The 16767-nt window shown below is 36.8% G+C and overlaps 1 protein-coding gene across 5 annotated transcripts in view; it reads left to right on the top strand.

Moving 5' to 3' along the window:
* Positions 1-1938: 1938 nt before the first annotated feature.
* si:dkey-34e4.1 (carboxyl-terminal PDZ ligand of neuronal nitric oxide synthase protein) overlaps positions 1939-16767 on the top strand; it is a 30277-nt gene continuing 15448 nt past the window's right edge. For 2 of the 5 annotated variants that reach the window (XM_056746296.1, XM_056746295.1), the window contains exons 1-7: positions 1946-2596; positions 4166-4237; positions 14507-14599; positions 14754-14812; positions 15139-15247; positions 15762-15915; positions 16020-16153. In XM_056746296.1, coding sequence (XP_056602274.1) covers positions 2486-2596; positions 4166-4237; positions 14507-14599; positions 14754-14812; positions 15139-15247; positions 15762-15915; positions 16020-16153 — 732 coding nt within the window. In that variant the 5' untranslated portion in view covers positions 1946-2485. Of the gene's footprint in view, positions 2597-4165; positions 4238-8444; positions 8508-14506; positions 14600-14753; positions 14813-15138; positions 15248-15761; positions 15916-16019; positions 16154-16767 lie in introns of those variants that run through there. The other 3 variants (XM_056746300.1, XM_056746298.1, XM_056746299.1) reach the window with 3 other exon arrangements.

Raw genomic sequence — 16767 nt, 5'->3', positions numbered from 1 at the left:
TTTAACTGTTAAGCCAACCAGCCAATCCTTGATTGGGAGTCTGACGTGTTTTTGTTTACAAGCATTTTGTTCACAACCCACGATGGCGAGTCTGGCGTATTTTTGTTTACAAGCATTTTTTGTTCGATATGTTGTTCAAGAACAATCTAGCAACAATTATACTATGATTTACGAGATTAGGACACATCACAACATTCATCTCAAAACTGCATTAGTCATAAATCCAAATAGATTTGTGCTGCTGAATTGTCCGTGCACAGCATTCACAATATCTATTTTATTTTTTTGTTCACAAAGGTTATACATGTGAAAAATATTGATATATTATCTTTTGTTTAAATTGGGTTTTGTATAAAATAATCACAAGCAAAGGCGGGTGATAAACGTAATCTTTCACAACCTGAATTTGTTGTTTGCGACTGTGTGTACCTGTCATTTGTAATCCAGTCTTTTTGTTGAGACATTTAAATTTGCTTTTAGCAAACCGTCATTAATGTGGCTATAATATATGCAGGTATTTAAAAATTATGTAGACAAAATCTTATAGTTTAGATTATAACCTATTGTCAGATTGACTTCTGAATACTTTGATTGTCTTGCCTATCACTGCAAGAATATTACACCCTTTTACATCGATTTGGTATCTACACTTGATATCTACACTGTAAGGCCTTTTTTCTATGATTTAAGGTTTTTATTGTAACTACATGTGTTGTTGAATTGCAATCATTCAGTATACAGGCATTTTAATAACTTCTAATTATTTATGTACTTTTATAATTTAATCTAATATAATTATCATGTTTTCAAATAAACAAAAGTGTTGTGGACACAGACACAGGTAAAGATAAAACAGACACTTGTAAACAAATGTAATCTCAAAAAGTAGTCACATTACGTTACAAGAACGTCACAAGCTTTCCTGTAGCTCAGTGGTAAGAGCAAGGTTGTGGGTTCGATCCTAGGGGATTGCAAATACCAATGTAAAATGTATAGGATAAAGCAATGTAAGTCGCTTTGGATAAAAGCGTCTGCCAAATGCCTACATGTAAATGTAATGTAAATGTAATCCAAAGGATTACGTTACTTACTTCAAATTTTGCTATGTATTTAATCAGTAACTGACAGTGTTGGGTGTAACTAGTTACTAAGTAATTAGTTACTGTAATTTAATTACTTTTCTCTTGGAAAAAGTAAAGTAAGGGATTACTCGTATGTTTTCTGTAATTTAAATACAGTTACTTTTGATGTAATTAAACTAATACTTTGTTAAATATATGTGTGTGCAATAGCCTAATTGACTTCAAAATTCAAAGTCTTACTTTAAAATCTGTGCTTTAATGTATAATTCTCACATTTGTAATACTTTGGTCAGTTAATAATTTTAAATAATTCAATAAGCCATTATGTATATTCTTGAATCACTTAACTAATCAAGGTTGATGTAGGATATAGAAAGTAATTAGTAATGAGTAACTAAATACTTTTTGGACAGAGTAATTTGGACAGTAATCTAATTACACAATTGAATATGTAATGAGTAACTAGTAATTAATTACTTTTTCAGAGTAACTTACCCAACACTGGTAACTGATGCTGTACCTCCGCAAGGAAACACCATGTAACAATTATAAATTGTGTTTTTTTTTAGCTGATTAATATATCACTGATACTATCACTAGGTTTGTCTTTGTCAACGATATACTCGTATTCAACGACAGATGGTGTTATTACATTAGAGTGTGCACAATGCAATTTGCCGACAAAAACTTTAACGAAACAATTTTCTGAGACTTTATTTCAAACACCAATTCTAAACCTATTGAAACCTGTTGTGTTTTGTAAGCCATAGAATCTAAGATAAAAACATGTGCATGATCAATCTCGTCTCTAATTATATGTTTCCTACTATCGAATCTTAGTTTTGAAGAATGTGATGCCCTACTTGTTCTGTTGTAATTCAGTTATGAACTATAGGGGTGTCCTCTCACTCTTTATTATGCTGAAAGCATTGGAGATTTGAAGGTGGTTTCTAAAGCAGGCGGAACTTTGATCCATTTCAATGGATTGTAGAGTTGAGGAGTGCAACGCAAACAAACCACGTCATTAGCGCTGGATTTAAAAGTCGCCGTAGAGACGTGCAGAATCCACCCACAGCGTGATCTCCAATAAGCTTATCCACTGCGAGTGCGAGCCGAGGCACTTGAACAACTTGAAGCCAGATTTGTATAACAAACGAAGCTGATCTCCGAGAGGGGGAAGAGGCGCCCAACCCAATTCTTTTGTGCTGTGAAGCGCCTTGTGATTTCATTGAGATTTTCCCGGGCTGTTACACGCATACTATAATGGGCTCCCTCGCTTCGTATCTCTCCTGTACCCGTGACTTGTTTTCGGCTGGTTAAAGCAGGGATCCTTTTCCGTTGTCAGTAGTTTGGAAACTTGGGTTTGGCAGAGAAAATCTCGCCGAGCATCCGAACGGGTCCCAATGAAAATGCACGGGAGAAACAGGTACAACCTGGTGGACGATGTGGCAGATTCCCGTGTCCCGCTTCATAACGAAGAAGCGTATCAACACGGCATACACTTTCAAGCCAAGGTAAAACACACCACCTTACTGTGCACGTATTACGTCTCCGTAGGCTACTTTATTTAATCATACCCGAGTTTATTACACGTCAGGTTGTCATGATTGTGCTTTGAATCGCTGCGATGACATCACCCACCAGGCTGCGGGAAAACATATTCAAATGCCTCCGGATAGATGTATGCAAAGAGTTTAACGTTTTTAGGTGTCTAGTTACACTTTCCCCATGTCTGGATGGCTGTTCTTTTGCTAGTTTACGAGATTCAAGACGTCTGTTTGTTTTTTATGTTGACTCTGTATCCTTAACATTTATTAAACACATTCAAAAGATGTCAAAACACTTCTGTTAAAGAGCATTTTATCATCATAGACATAATAAAATGCATCCACTTTGTTTACATATATCTTTTGATTTGATCAGGCTTTGTAGAAGTCTAGCACCTGCCATACATAACTACTTTCAAAACCATGAAGTTTCATTAATTTTATATGAAATACATTTGCAGGAAAATTAGATTTAACCCTGATGTAATGACTGATGTGCTTTGCTTACATTGCTTACAGCGCCCTGTTTAGCATAAGCTACTTAAAACATTTCTGTCCTGCATGCTCATGACAGATCTTAAATTTGTGCCCAATACAAGAAATCCAGAACATAATTTAAAAATAAATCTGCTATCAGTGTAGTTTCCTGGTGACAGACCTGTTCCCACACTTGCATATTTCCTTCACATTACAGCAAGTTGTGTCAAAAATACTGGTGTTTCCCAGAAAGCTAATGTGTGTGCCTTTTTAAGACAGCCAAATGCCTAAGGAAACCTAAAGCTTTGTATTCGAAGTCACTCGGAATCCTTCTGCAGAGAAAATTGAGCCCCGATTTGTGATGCAAGATTATTTTTCGGGATTTTTATTGGCTAAAGATGAGAAGCCAGGACCCAAAACTATACAGACGCACATTCTAACTAGAGTCTTGCCATATAATTTAATTTTATAATTAATATTATTTAACTAATTTTTATTATATTATAATATAATTTTTTTAAATCTCATTGTTTGTGCTGATCTATTGCCAGATTTACAGTTGTTCTCCTATATGATAGAGAAGGATTTGGATTGTGGAAACTGGAGATGTATGTAAAGGCAATATCTTAACAGAGTTTATCAATGGGTGGTCACATGTATGGAAGTGCATATTGTGTGACAACAAGCTTATACACTGGAGAGCAAATTAATATGACTGTTGCAGTGCCCGTCTACGCGGTTTACATTTAAAAACTATACTATGATGTTGGGTTTTACAATATTATTAAGTGAAACATTCAAACATGTCAGTAAGAAACACTGCCTATGTTCATAAGAGAAGCTACTGAATGAGAGCCAGCCATGTGCTGCTTTTTAGCTAAAATAGCACAATTTTAAATTAAGCTACCAATGTCCTGCTAATGCAAATGTACTGTTGCACTTGTCGACCTAGAAAATACTTTTCTGTGTGCCTTTGCACAAATGAATCCCTCATTTAATGAGACCGGTTGATTCCTCCCATTTTAAACCAAAACGTTTTATTCATGTTTCATTCTGCAGTATGTGGGCAGCCTGGACGTCCCGAGACCCAATAGTCGAATGGAGATTGTGGCTGCTATGAGAAGAATCAGGGTGAGTCCCTCAGACGCTTTCCCATACACACAGACAGACACTGAGTACTGCTGAGTAATCACTGCTGATTGGCACAAAGCAGCTGTTTCCTCAGACGCCTTTTGCAGTGTAAGAGAGACTCATTAGCTGGGATATACTGGTTAAGAACCACAGCCTGTGCCTCTATATTTATCACACGTTCTGCAGAGTCGATAGTGTGCGTGTGTGTGCTTTGTTTAGGACGTGTACCCTGATGGTATTTTTGCACCTGAAATTTCAAACCACACACATGGACTGGGTGGGTTAACAACGGGGCACAGAAAGCCTTGTTATTTCCTATGAGTGATCTCTGCGAGACTTTCAGCAAACAGAAATCTGAGATGACTGCCTTTACTTTGGTTGATTGGTCTGTTTGTGTGCGTGTTATGGGCAGCTTGTCTGTTAGGATTCTATATGTATTTGGCGTGTTTCGGCACAGGCACAGCCTCTTGCACTTCAGGCCATTTCAGAGCCAACTGAAGTTGGATTTGTCACTTGATGACATGGAGCAGGTTTGTGGGTCTGTTGTGCGGCTTGTTACCTTTAGAGCTTCTGACAGGCCTGCCAGAAGATCAAAGCGTTTCAGCTGAAAGATTTTCCTAAACCTTTCTGGCTGCCCTTTGTGGCTGTATTGGTGTCTTTTCTGCCTTTCCTTGAATCTCTGCTTTTCCAACCTCTATATATGGCATACTTTTTAAACTTACATTATGAATATAAATGCATATATCATTCCCACAGGAATTTATTTTACAACCTTGGCACCAGGTGCTAGCGGTTGAGGTACATGAACATGACAGCTATGGCCCTGGTTGTCAGCAATACCTCATGCGACTTTTGCAAACTGCCTGTCAAAACATCATATTTGTGAAAAAGTTGTTTTGTTTTTTACTGCTTATATTTTCTTGGTTACTAAGTTCCCTCCGAGACAAGCCTAAAATGTATGTCCTTTTATCTTATTCTCCTGGAGGAAACAAGACAACTGAAGGAGTATATGATCCTCTATCTCTCTTACTGTTTCTCTCTTTGTATTTGTGAGTAAATGATCTTTCACAAATCAACCCTGAAATTTGAGTCCTGCTACAGTGTGTGTGTATCTGAAACCATGTAGTAGTTTAAAATAGCAATACTTTATACTAGATTAAAATAGTTTCTCAAATAGAAAAACTTTCCATGATGCACATAAGCATGTCTGATTGAACAGTTGTTACAGCTTCAGTTTTGTTGACCACGATAGACTCTACATTTTGTCTGTTGCTTGTTTTTATTTCTGTGGTGTCCTGCACTGTCGCCTAGCCCACATTAAAAACTAATTGGACCAAATCATACCTAAATCAAGTCCTGGCTGAATAGTTCTATCGCAGATTAGCTCCTAGTAATGGCGATGTTTGATAGACAGCTCCTTAGGCCTTGTGCTATCAGAGCTCAAATTAAATGGTAAACGGTCCGCTTCAAATGAAGGAAACAACATAAATGTCTCCTGATATTTGCATTGCATATGCATGTGTGTTTTAGTCAGTTTAGACATGTCGCTTTTTGTTTACCCCCTTTCTTTTTACTCCATTGTTCTGTTGGGATTCAGACGCCTTCATTTGGGAAACACCGTTCAAAAGGGGAATACTGTAGCCAAACATCATTGAGATTTTAATTGTTTTGTTTGTTTTGACTTATTCATAGAACTATGCTATTAATAGTCCATTGGGCAGTATGTGTGTGTCTGTGAGTTTTTTGAAAGAATATTGGAAAATGCTATTATGGCCTGGCCTATAGCAATGGCACCTATGTAAACTGTCCATTGTGTAAAAAAATCTATTCTGTAGTTTATATAATGAGGACTCCATTATTTTGCTGTGTGGAAGTTATATAACTTCCTGGGTGAAGCATTAGTCTGTGTTTTACGGCTGTGATTGTAAAAAGAATGGGAAAAGCAAACACAGTATGTAATGTAAAGGAAAGGCTGGTAGGCTATTATTATTTTGCTCTGTCATGCATATTGATTTGTCACATGCATTATGAGACCTTAGCAACAGCAATGCCTGGTGCCCCCCCTTCACGCTTCAAAACCTTGCATGTACACACACTCATGTACTTGGGTTTCTAATATGAACCAACTGTAGACTTCCATTATTTACATATGAAGATTAATACCATGACTACAGACTTACACTCACCCTGCAATAAAAATTTTTTTTTGTCATAACAAAGATGAATTTTTATCAAAGTCCCATAAGAAAGTTTTTGTGTGCTAAGTGAACACACTAAAAAATTACACACAAAAATTTTAGCACAGACATCGTTTTTACTGTTACCTCCACATATTGTGCCACTGCAAGATATTAAATCTTTGTGTTAAATCACATATTAAATCAGTGTAACACTGATGATAACCGCAGTCTCACAAAATCAGTCACATAGAATGTGATTGAGTCAGAAGACGGAAAGGGGACAGGGAGAGGAGGTGGTTGGGGTGGGGGGGAGCTGGTGTGTGGGAATGGGGGGGGGAGTAGTTGATATGGGTTTGTGGAGAGAATGAAAGGTTTCATTGTTGTGTGATGGCCCAAGGACAGATGCAACTTAATGGGCTACATGGTCCAGTATTCATAACCTTTTATCTCTATCTCTTGTACCGTTACAGGTTTTATACAATTCATATTTAAATCACATTTGATATTATTTAGATGTGTGTACATTTTACACATTTAAATGCACAGACATTAGCTTTTTATTCCCCTGAAGCTTCCAAATTAATATACATAAAAAGTCATGTTTATCTTTACGTCTTTTCTGCTATTTAATTATACAAATACAATAGCATCCATCCATTTGTGTATGTAAAGGAAGGAAATCTTGTGAGACTTTCTCTCGGTGCTCAGTCGGTCACACAGCAGGGCTCTTCCCTCTTCTGCACCCTTTCTTTCTCCTATTCGCTCTTTTCTCTCACACGCTCTTTCACTTCTCAGGACTATTTCTGTCTGCGTTAACCAGTTACGAAAGACCAGTACCCCTATGTCGCCATGGCAACCTCCCCATTCTGCTGAAACATGTCCCGAGTCCTCAACCTCCGAGCATGTTTGCACCATTTGGCCAAACTCCACCCACACAACCTCTTGGTAGTGGCACACACAGTCTAGTTTCACCTGAGCTCACTGGCACGCCCTCAGAGGTAACCGGCTCAGTCCTGTTGCCATGCTCTTTCTTATTGAGTTCTATTACTACTACCGACCACCAGAGGTGCTAGGGTGCTCTAGTGGATGGTATATACACAATTGGGTAGTAGAGCAAGGGCAAAGGAAGCATAGCTTTCCTTTTTGGTTGCCATAAACTGCCATGAGTCCTGATTGGCAAAGCTTGGTTTAACAATGAACTGACAAAACAAGACACTGCTGGAGACTTTGCCACAGAGCCAGCATGAACAACAATGACAGGACCTAAAGCATCACAATGTCTACAACCACCAAGTCACAATCCCTCATTCTGAAACTGCTGCAGAAAACAACCTGGGCACCAGGGGAAGACTGACATCTATTCTGTACACTGTAGTAGGCTTTGTGAGACATGTTTTTATTGTTCTTATGCATTTGGTTGTCCTAATGTTTGACCCAATTGCTTCCATTGTTTACCCAACTTGTAAATTGCTTTGGATGAAAGCGTCTGATAAATGACTAAATGTAAATGTATTAGGGATAAATCCAAAACTTCCAGTTTATAGACGGGATATTTCATTAAATATTATGCTTAATTCATACAACTACAACGATGGAAAAGTAAAGCTCCTGTGGAAAAATGGATGCATTTACTTAAGAAAATATTAACATCATAAATGGCATAAAATGTATAATATATATATACAATACTAGTGTGTCGACAATAATTATTTGCCATATAGTGTGAGTTGTGCTATTTACAAATATTACTAACATTTTACCATTATGTTTAACAAAGATCTGCCCTTAATCCATAAACCCGTAATCCTTTATTTTTAATCTCTAACTCAAATAAACCATGAACTCAGACATGACATGGACGTGGAAGCGTTGACATTGTTGTTCAAACACACTTCTGTTTGTCCCTCACATGGGACAGATGGTGCCCTCTTACTGGCCCTGTTTTTTGAGTTGGCCTTCTGTGTGAACACATGCCCTTGAAGAACACACACCCAAATAACCAACTAAATAAACAGACAGAACAATTTTGAGCTGTGCACTCCTGTTATTGGGCCGTTTATACACACATGCTTTTGGTAATTCACAAATTGGTGAGTAAATATATCGATTTTTGAAGATCATTGTTCAAGAAGATGCATCGTTTCTTAAGAATTTAGTTTTTACATAGATTTCTAATGCACCATTTTCTTCCTATAGGTTTTAGTTAGGGATGTGCGGTATTGCTGATTTGACAGTATTTTTAACAAAAGCTTTGCAACTGTGTGGTCGACCAGTCTAAAAGGAAGAATGGCCCAAAAAGCAGTCTAAAAGCTTTGCGGAGGACCGATGTAATACATGTTAAAGACTAAAGATTGTAAGCTATTGATCAAAGTGTTCATTTCCAATATTTAATATATATATTTAACTAAAATAGGCTAACTAACCCTATGTGTTCAACTTTCCTTACTTTATGACCATTAATATTTCTGTATTTGCTGATGCGCCAACCCTGACTGGATCGTTTTAGCGGCTGCAAGAGGTGACGCCATGAGCATTTGTTTGCTTAGGCTGGTCTGTGCCTGGGCTTAAAATATGTAATATACGACCTTATGAAATCCATGTCCTCCTTTAAATTTGTTTTTCGGACTCTAAAAGTTTAATAAAATTTTAGTTATTTAATTATAATGGGTGGGTGGTGCACACGATACATGTTGACCGGGGGGGCTGCGCATGCTACGTGATGTCCGGTGCTGTGTACTGTGTTTTTTGTATTCGCTGTGCGTGCATTTGCTTTTATAATACGTCTGTCTGAGCGGCCAAAGCGTCCGTTCCGGCCCCATACGTTAGCGGCCCACCGGGAATACGCCCGGTACATCAGTTGGCCAGTCCGTCCCTGTGCAGGCACACAGACAACATTGCTAAACGATCATGTTTATTCTGCATTTTTTTGTGATAATCATTATAATCAAACATTTCAAAGTTCTATGAATCTAGAAGTAGCTTTGTAGCTCTAGATCATTATCAACTTTTTCGTGTGATGCCTGCATTCCTCGCTTCAGCCGTGTTTTCCGCATTGCGGCACTAAGAACAATACATGGCTCCAGTGAAATTATTATTACCCCACTTTGATATGATACAGTTTGCGTTAAACCTACCAATTTTCCTCCTTTAAAACGCCTCCACAACTCATCTTTTAAGTGGTCATTTCTGTGCGTGCTGCAATTGGCACAAAGGAAAGGGATGTTAGATTTGACCTTAAATTAAAACATTTCCTTCCTGATACACTTTTGTATAAAAAAAATCGTTGCATGTTATTTAAATAATTTTAATGAAGCATTAAATGAAAGTCATTTAAATTATTAAAAATTTGTGTCATTTTTCGTTTAATCGACTGTTGTAAGACAATTCAGCACAATACAATTGCAATCTGCTCCCAGCCTAATATTTACAGTTCATTCTGGTGTACTATTCGGTTAGGGGTTAGTTTGGTTAGCCCTTTATTTATATTTGGCCAAGGGTTCTTATCTTAATTTCGTTGCACCACTGTGCAACAGTGGCCTGAATTGGCATAATTTCGCTGCAAAAACCATTTGGCTTGATTTGTAAACTCTATAATTCTGAATGACCAGAGACGAAAACACAATCTAATCACTTAAAACCTTGAATGAGAGAGAGTCAGAAAGTCTTTCTTTTCTTTCTTGTTTCTGTTCTTTCACTAATGGCTAAGGTTGTTGTAGTTACATGGGTACCGTTGGGAGTTCCTGTCAGTGCACAAGTCTTGTCATCTACTCAGTCAAGCACACGCCTTTATCAGCCTCAGCATCAGAGCAGCATGTGTGCTTGTATTAGGGGGTCTCTGCATATTCTTTGCTCGCTGTCTTGTTGTTTAAATTTTAAAACTTCTTAGACATGCATTACTGAGAACACTATTGCTTACCCTTACATAAACCTGTGGGCATCAGAAGATTTGAAGCAAAATAGAGTTTGGCCAATCATGTCCCTTTTTTCCACAAGTTTTTAATATCCTGCCCATGAGGTGGTGCGAGGAAAACTGTTTGGCAAATGTCCCACTCGCAGTAGTCACTTTGCAGACTCAGCTTCCAAAGAAATGTTCTCTCGCCCTCCTTTCTCTCACACACTCACTCAGTTCCTCAACTACACACTTTGTTAAAATGAGGCACGCTCTCCGTTGGTCTGAAGTCAAGCGTAAATCCCAATCAAGCGGACAAGCTTGAGACATGAACTCGCTCTCAGCATAACACGCAATGTCAAGGTTGTTTCCAATGGCAACATCTAATGGAAGTTGTTGGCACATCCCTAGTGCCAAGGGTGAAATTCCGCAGAGATAAAGCCTAGACAGGTTCTCTATGCCCATGGTCCCTAAAAGTACAGATCTGTCGGAAGAGTCCAGCCCCCTTCACTATGAGAGCTGTGGAGGCGGCACCTCATATCACCCACTTGTTCGCACATTTATTATGTCCAACATGGTGAATGACGCACAGTGCGCTGGTTGGGTGATATGGGATGATCCAGACAGTGTAAATATGAATATTTCACTGAGACTTTAAAGTCTCCCTGTGGTCAATAATTCTATCTCTTAAAACTACAATACTACATATTTTTATGTTTTTTTCTTGTGAATTTTATTTCTTGCCTTAAAATAGCTGAAATGTAACTCTTCACCCCAACTTCATTAAGTATATGTTAAGACATGAATATGCAAATGATCTCCTCCTCCACTAAATCACACTCTGCAGTTTCAGACACTACTAAAACTCAAAGTGAAACTGAAACTGAGAGCTGACACAGCAGTGTAGTGAATGTTTCAGACCGAATCTATCCATCATCATAACGTCGTTTTTTAGAGACCAATAAAATCCACAGGAAGTCTTATGAAAACGAAATGCTGGAGAGTCCTTCCTTGACTCTTCTTTTTTGCACATCTTTGACGGTTTGTGAAACTGACCGACTTAAGCTGGCCGCAGACTACAAGATTTAAAAAATCCTGACTGATTAAGAAATCTGGTTGCAGCACACACATAAGGAGAATCTTAACAGATTCTCATATTTAAAATCTTAAACATGCTCATACTAAAAGATTTAAAACTCTCACAAACTACAAGAGAATATTAAGATTATTCTACCAGTGGATGCACTCATCACGTCATCCGCTCACCAAGAACCGGATGTAAACATGTAATGTAATGAGGGCATCTAGTGGTAGTCAAGCATTCATATAGATGTAATAATAATTTGCTTTGTTATTGTGTACACTTCACTTATGTGATATAATTTAAGGTAGATGAATTGCACATGATCAGAACACAGTTCATTCACTTTAAAATACTGGGTAATTTATTATACTTTACTACTTTACTATATTACTATATACTGCTATTTCATACTATTTATAATGCAGGGCAGGGTTGTTTGTCTATCACATACATGTTTTACCGGATTTATTAAGAAACATATTTTGTCTTTGAAAATGTCTAAAATGATGATAAAAGAGTAATTTCCCCAGTGAAAACTTAATTTATTTTTAGAGCTGAGGGAGATATAAAGAGAGGTTTAAAGAGAAATGTAAAGTTTAAACCCACAATGCAGATGCTGCAGATTATTGGATTCAGCTCACAATTCTGAATGAAGCTAAAACACCATCCCAGTTTTTTCCTGTCTTTCAAGTCAAAAAGTTTATGCACAGTAAAGAAAGGTCATCCAGTAGATCTTAAATATTTCAATGCACTTTGCACTTGAGCAATAATAGATCAAAATTTAATTCTTGAACAAAGTTACAGATTGCCTTTTGCTCCTTTTTGTTTGATAATGACTTCTTAGCTTTTTAAAAAGCTCTTCCGAGGTATAAAGTTTTGGTTTTGTTTACAGAGTCTGTAGCCTTAAATGCATTAATGACAGCTTTTTGGCCTTTGATACAAAAGTTACAGCCCTGTTCAACCGACGAAAACTTGTATAAGGAATCTTTTATTAATTATTTTGTGGTGGGACTTGTTTAATTTTTTTGTTAATTTCACTAGCTGAGCAGTGAATTTAAGAGTTCATAGCATGCTTTGCATGCAACAGTATTAATAAATGTTAAACTGAAGTTAAAAAAATCAAGAAGTTAACTCCAACGCTCAAAATAAGTTTATTATGCGACGTGCTTAAATAATTTCAGTAATTTTACTTATAATGTGTTAAAAATAAGATATTCCATTAAATGTGGAACCGATCCAGAGAAGTTACGTAAGAGAGATTTTTTTTTTTAGCTAGAAATTAGCATATGGGTGCATTAGAAATGCAATCCATAATCACACACTTTCTTCCAACCTATAACCTAACAGCTAATGTCTGACTTTTATCATATATTACTAGTGTTTAAAAACATCTGACAATATCTTTTGAAATGTATGTGGAAAATGTGTAATTCTTGTATTTCGTGCATTGCTGAGAGCAATAAAACTACAAAAAATTCTGACATAAATTAAAAGTGATAATTATATAGGCCAATTGGGAGCCATTATAATATGATGATGTCATTGCGATCACTATTTGACTTTATTTTTTTTAAGAAAAAGACTCAAAATGTTTACAAAACCCCCCAAAATAAAGCAGGCCTAACACTATTATTTAGAAAATTAAAATAGATTCTATAGACGTACCTCAGTATGGTGCTTTGTGAGCACTGGTGCAAACCACACATTTATGTCTACACGTTTAAACAGACCTAACAAATTGATGAGCATTTTGTCCTAAAGTGTTTCAGTTCAGTTTTAATAGAAAGCCTTGATACTAATATTTAACACTGTCAAGATATTTTGAAGTTAAAGCAACATTTGGTTTGCAAACACAATAAGGGTTGTCATCTGTACACATGAATAGATCTGGCATGTCCTTTTTCCCCTGTACTTACCATAAAGTATTATGTTTTCACCACTGTACCCTTGTTTTCCTCCAGCCTGCAAGAGATGGACAGATCTGCGTAATGTGCAGACGAATGAGTGTAGCGCTGTCTCCTTTAAGGATTTGACTTTAATTATGAATGTTTTTCAACAGAAATGATTCATAACTACCTCAACTTTTAAAGAACCTGAAGACTCGTAGAGATTGAGTCAACGCAGGTCTTCTTTATACATTTATAAAGTCAGATGGGTTCTGCGCAAACTGCGCATCCTCTTTATACTACGGGAGCTCCACAGTTATAAAGTAAGGCTACTCTGATCTGTAGGGTGAGGTTTGTACGTATTTGTTTACAACTCGATTTGCAGCCATCGGCAATGGACAACAATGGCATTTTCTATTCGTACAACCCTTATGTGAATCATTTAAAGTGAAAATATTTGAGAAACAAGTTGTAAGAATGAATTTTGTAGAACTGCACAACCCCTGTTGAAACCACCAAAATGCACAGGGCACAGAGAAATGTAGTCAAGACGTTCGTTCATTTCAGGATTAAACACAATGTAGATATAATTAGTCTTTTTCTGAACTCTGTGCTCAGTCTTAGTCCTGAAATTTTTCTAACTTTGCTTATTGCAGTGCATTATGGAATTCTCTTATTCATAATATGAAGGTATCCTAGAAAACAGCATAATTTTCCTACTTGACTTTTTGGATTACTTTTCAGACATTATGTCTTAAATTAGAAGCTTGATGTCTTTAAATCTACTGTAGTCTTGGTAGTCAGCTCACGTTTTTTTTGACAGGGCTCTAGTCTCCTTACATAATGGATTTTTTATGTGTACAAATGAATGTAAATTTCTGGAAAGGAAGTAAATTCAAATATCTCCAAGTAAATCTGTAGTAAAAGGGATTAAAAAACAAAAGGTGAGTTAGAGGGAGAGAGTGAGTCATGCGGAAGTGAAGGTCAAGGTAGAACAGTTGGCTTATGTCCAAGTTTTATAAATGCTTTCCGCTCCTCTAGTCCAGTTTAAATGAAACTGAGATAAGTTAAGAAGCCAGTCACATGTTCCTTAAAACCTTTCTGTTAAACAATACTTTACTATAATATATCTTTTCATTGAAATCTCATTGGGAGTATGTTTTTTGCTTTGTGATGGATCTTTGAAAAAGTTTTGCAATGGTTTTAAATTGCTTTGTTTTTTGCTTACAGTACGAGTTTAAGGCCAAGAGTGTCAAAAAGAAGAAAGTAAGCCTGTTGGTGTCAGTAGATGGAGTCAAAGTGATGCTGCGCAAAAAGCCCAAGGCATGTGTGACCTCATGACTTCATTATACTGTACTTATGCTGTTACTTTTAATATACTGCAACATGTTAGAGTATAATTGTCTCTTCAATTGCACAATCAGAATCTGCATTTGAGTTTCTGAAGTCCTCTGACTTGTCCTCTTTTGATCTCTAGAGGAAGGAGTGGACTTGGGACGAAAGTAAGATGCTGGTTATGCAAGACCCCATTTACAGGTGATACAGAGCTGTTCCACTGCTTAACATCAGTAAAAAGAATACAGTAGTTTGGTTTTGCTTTGTTCGGCATAAATATATTTAAAATATGAACTGAGAAACTAAATTGTGTAATATAATACAATTTCAGAGAATTTATCTTACAGATCAATGTTGAACTACATAATCGTCATTTAATTTATTATTAATATTATAATTTATTATTATTATATTATTAATTATTCATTAATTTCATTATTTTCATAATTTCATTTATCTTTGATGGTTACAATGACTTTAAACAATCTTCTCCTATTCCTCTTTTCTTCTCTTCCCTTTCCTACCAGGATCTTCTATGTATCCCATGATTCTCAGGATCTGAAGATTTTCAGCTATATTGTACGCGATGGATCCAGCAACTCATTCAGATGTAATGTGTTCAAGTCCAAAAAGAAGGTATAGCAGATTACTTGAAGTGCAAAAATATGATCCCAGGTTTTATCACTCTCTTTCTCTTGTCTCTGTATGTTTTTTTGCCAGACTCTGTCTATTATCTATTTTTACAACAAGTAACCTTTATACAAGGCATTAACTTTTAAACTGTTCACCTCTTTGTCTTAGCTGTTAATTCTTCTAGTAACATGGCCCACATAACTGCAGCATCCTTAACATCCTCAGTATGAACAATAATGCAGAAGAAAAGATCTCATATCGTACAGTGATACAGTACAATGACCACATATATACAGTATTTATATATATTGTATTGGGTCATAAAAAGTACAAAGACTTCTATTTGACCTGCTGATAAAATAATTTGTAATGAATGTTTTATATTGCACAAGTGTTGTATATAAGAAATTATATTAAACCTAAAGTATATAAAACAAGTTTATAAAATAACAGTCATTTGTCTACAGTTAAAAATGTGTCTGTTTTGTATGGTTCAATCTCTCATTTGTCTGTCAAGAGTCAGGCCATGCGAATAGTGCGGACAGTCGGCCAGGCGTTTGAGGTGTGTCATAAGATGAGTTTGCAGCACGCTGAGCAGAATGCAGCTGAGCAGCCAGACGGCCCTGCAGACGGCCAGAGCGATCAGTCTGGAGAAGAGCCAAGCCCTGAAGGTGACACTCTGCCATCCCATCATAGCATGAATGCTAAGCAAGTCATCACTGTTGAACACAATTCCTCTGACATAACATGTGATGTTTAAAATTGTTGATCACAGGTCGACACCTGACAGGAGTTGAACATGATGATGAAACAGATTCGCAGTCGAAGAAGCTCAGCGAGCAAGCTATGGATGACATTCTTCAGAGCCTGTCTGAGCTCAACGTGGTGAAAACTGGACAAACCCTGCAGGTGAGTGGGTTTTTTTTTTTTTTTTTGCATCATTTTGTCTCCCATACGTCCGTGTAGTGTCTCTGATCAACCAAAAATATTGCTGTTCTAATAAAGTCATATCTTTCAGCTTCTCTATCTTCCCTATTTTACATCTTTGTCTCTTCGTCTTCCTCTGTGATGCTGTTTTAATGCCTCAGGGCTGCACTCTCTGCACAGTTCAGTGCTGCTCAAAGCATTTTTTAAATCCTTCCCTGACTTTAATCACGTCAGTGTGTCAGATTTGAGAATACTCTCTCAGAGCACAAGTGATTTGATGTTTTGGTGGAAAATAGGCAGTTTTAGAAATGATACACATCATCCTCTTGCTTAAACAGTTGAAAACCCACTTAGAAAGTAAACATTGTATATCACAGAACCATACAAATTAAAAGTGAAAAATCTCATCTGAAATCTTAATTTAGGTTTTCTTCTTTTGGAAACACAGACATTCCACACTTTAACCTTATAACAAAAGCAAAAAAATGGATATGAGGGAAATGCATCTGTTTTGCGATTTTCTTTAAAATTAAACAAATTCCGTATTTAACAGATACTGTAGAAACCTGAACATCTGGCCATTGGGTCTCAGGATG

Source organism: Triplophysa dalaica, chromosome 4 (genome assembly GCF_015846415.1).
Source record: "Triplophysa dalaica isolate WHDGS20190420 chromosome 4, ASM1584641v1, whole genome shotgun sequence".
Lineage (NCBI taxonomy): Eukaryota > Metazoa > Chordata > Actinopteri > Cypriniformes > Nemacheilidae > Triplophysa > Triplophysa dalaica.
Note: the sequence above shows the minus strand (reverse complement) of the source record. Positions and strands in the feature narration are given on the sequence as shown.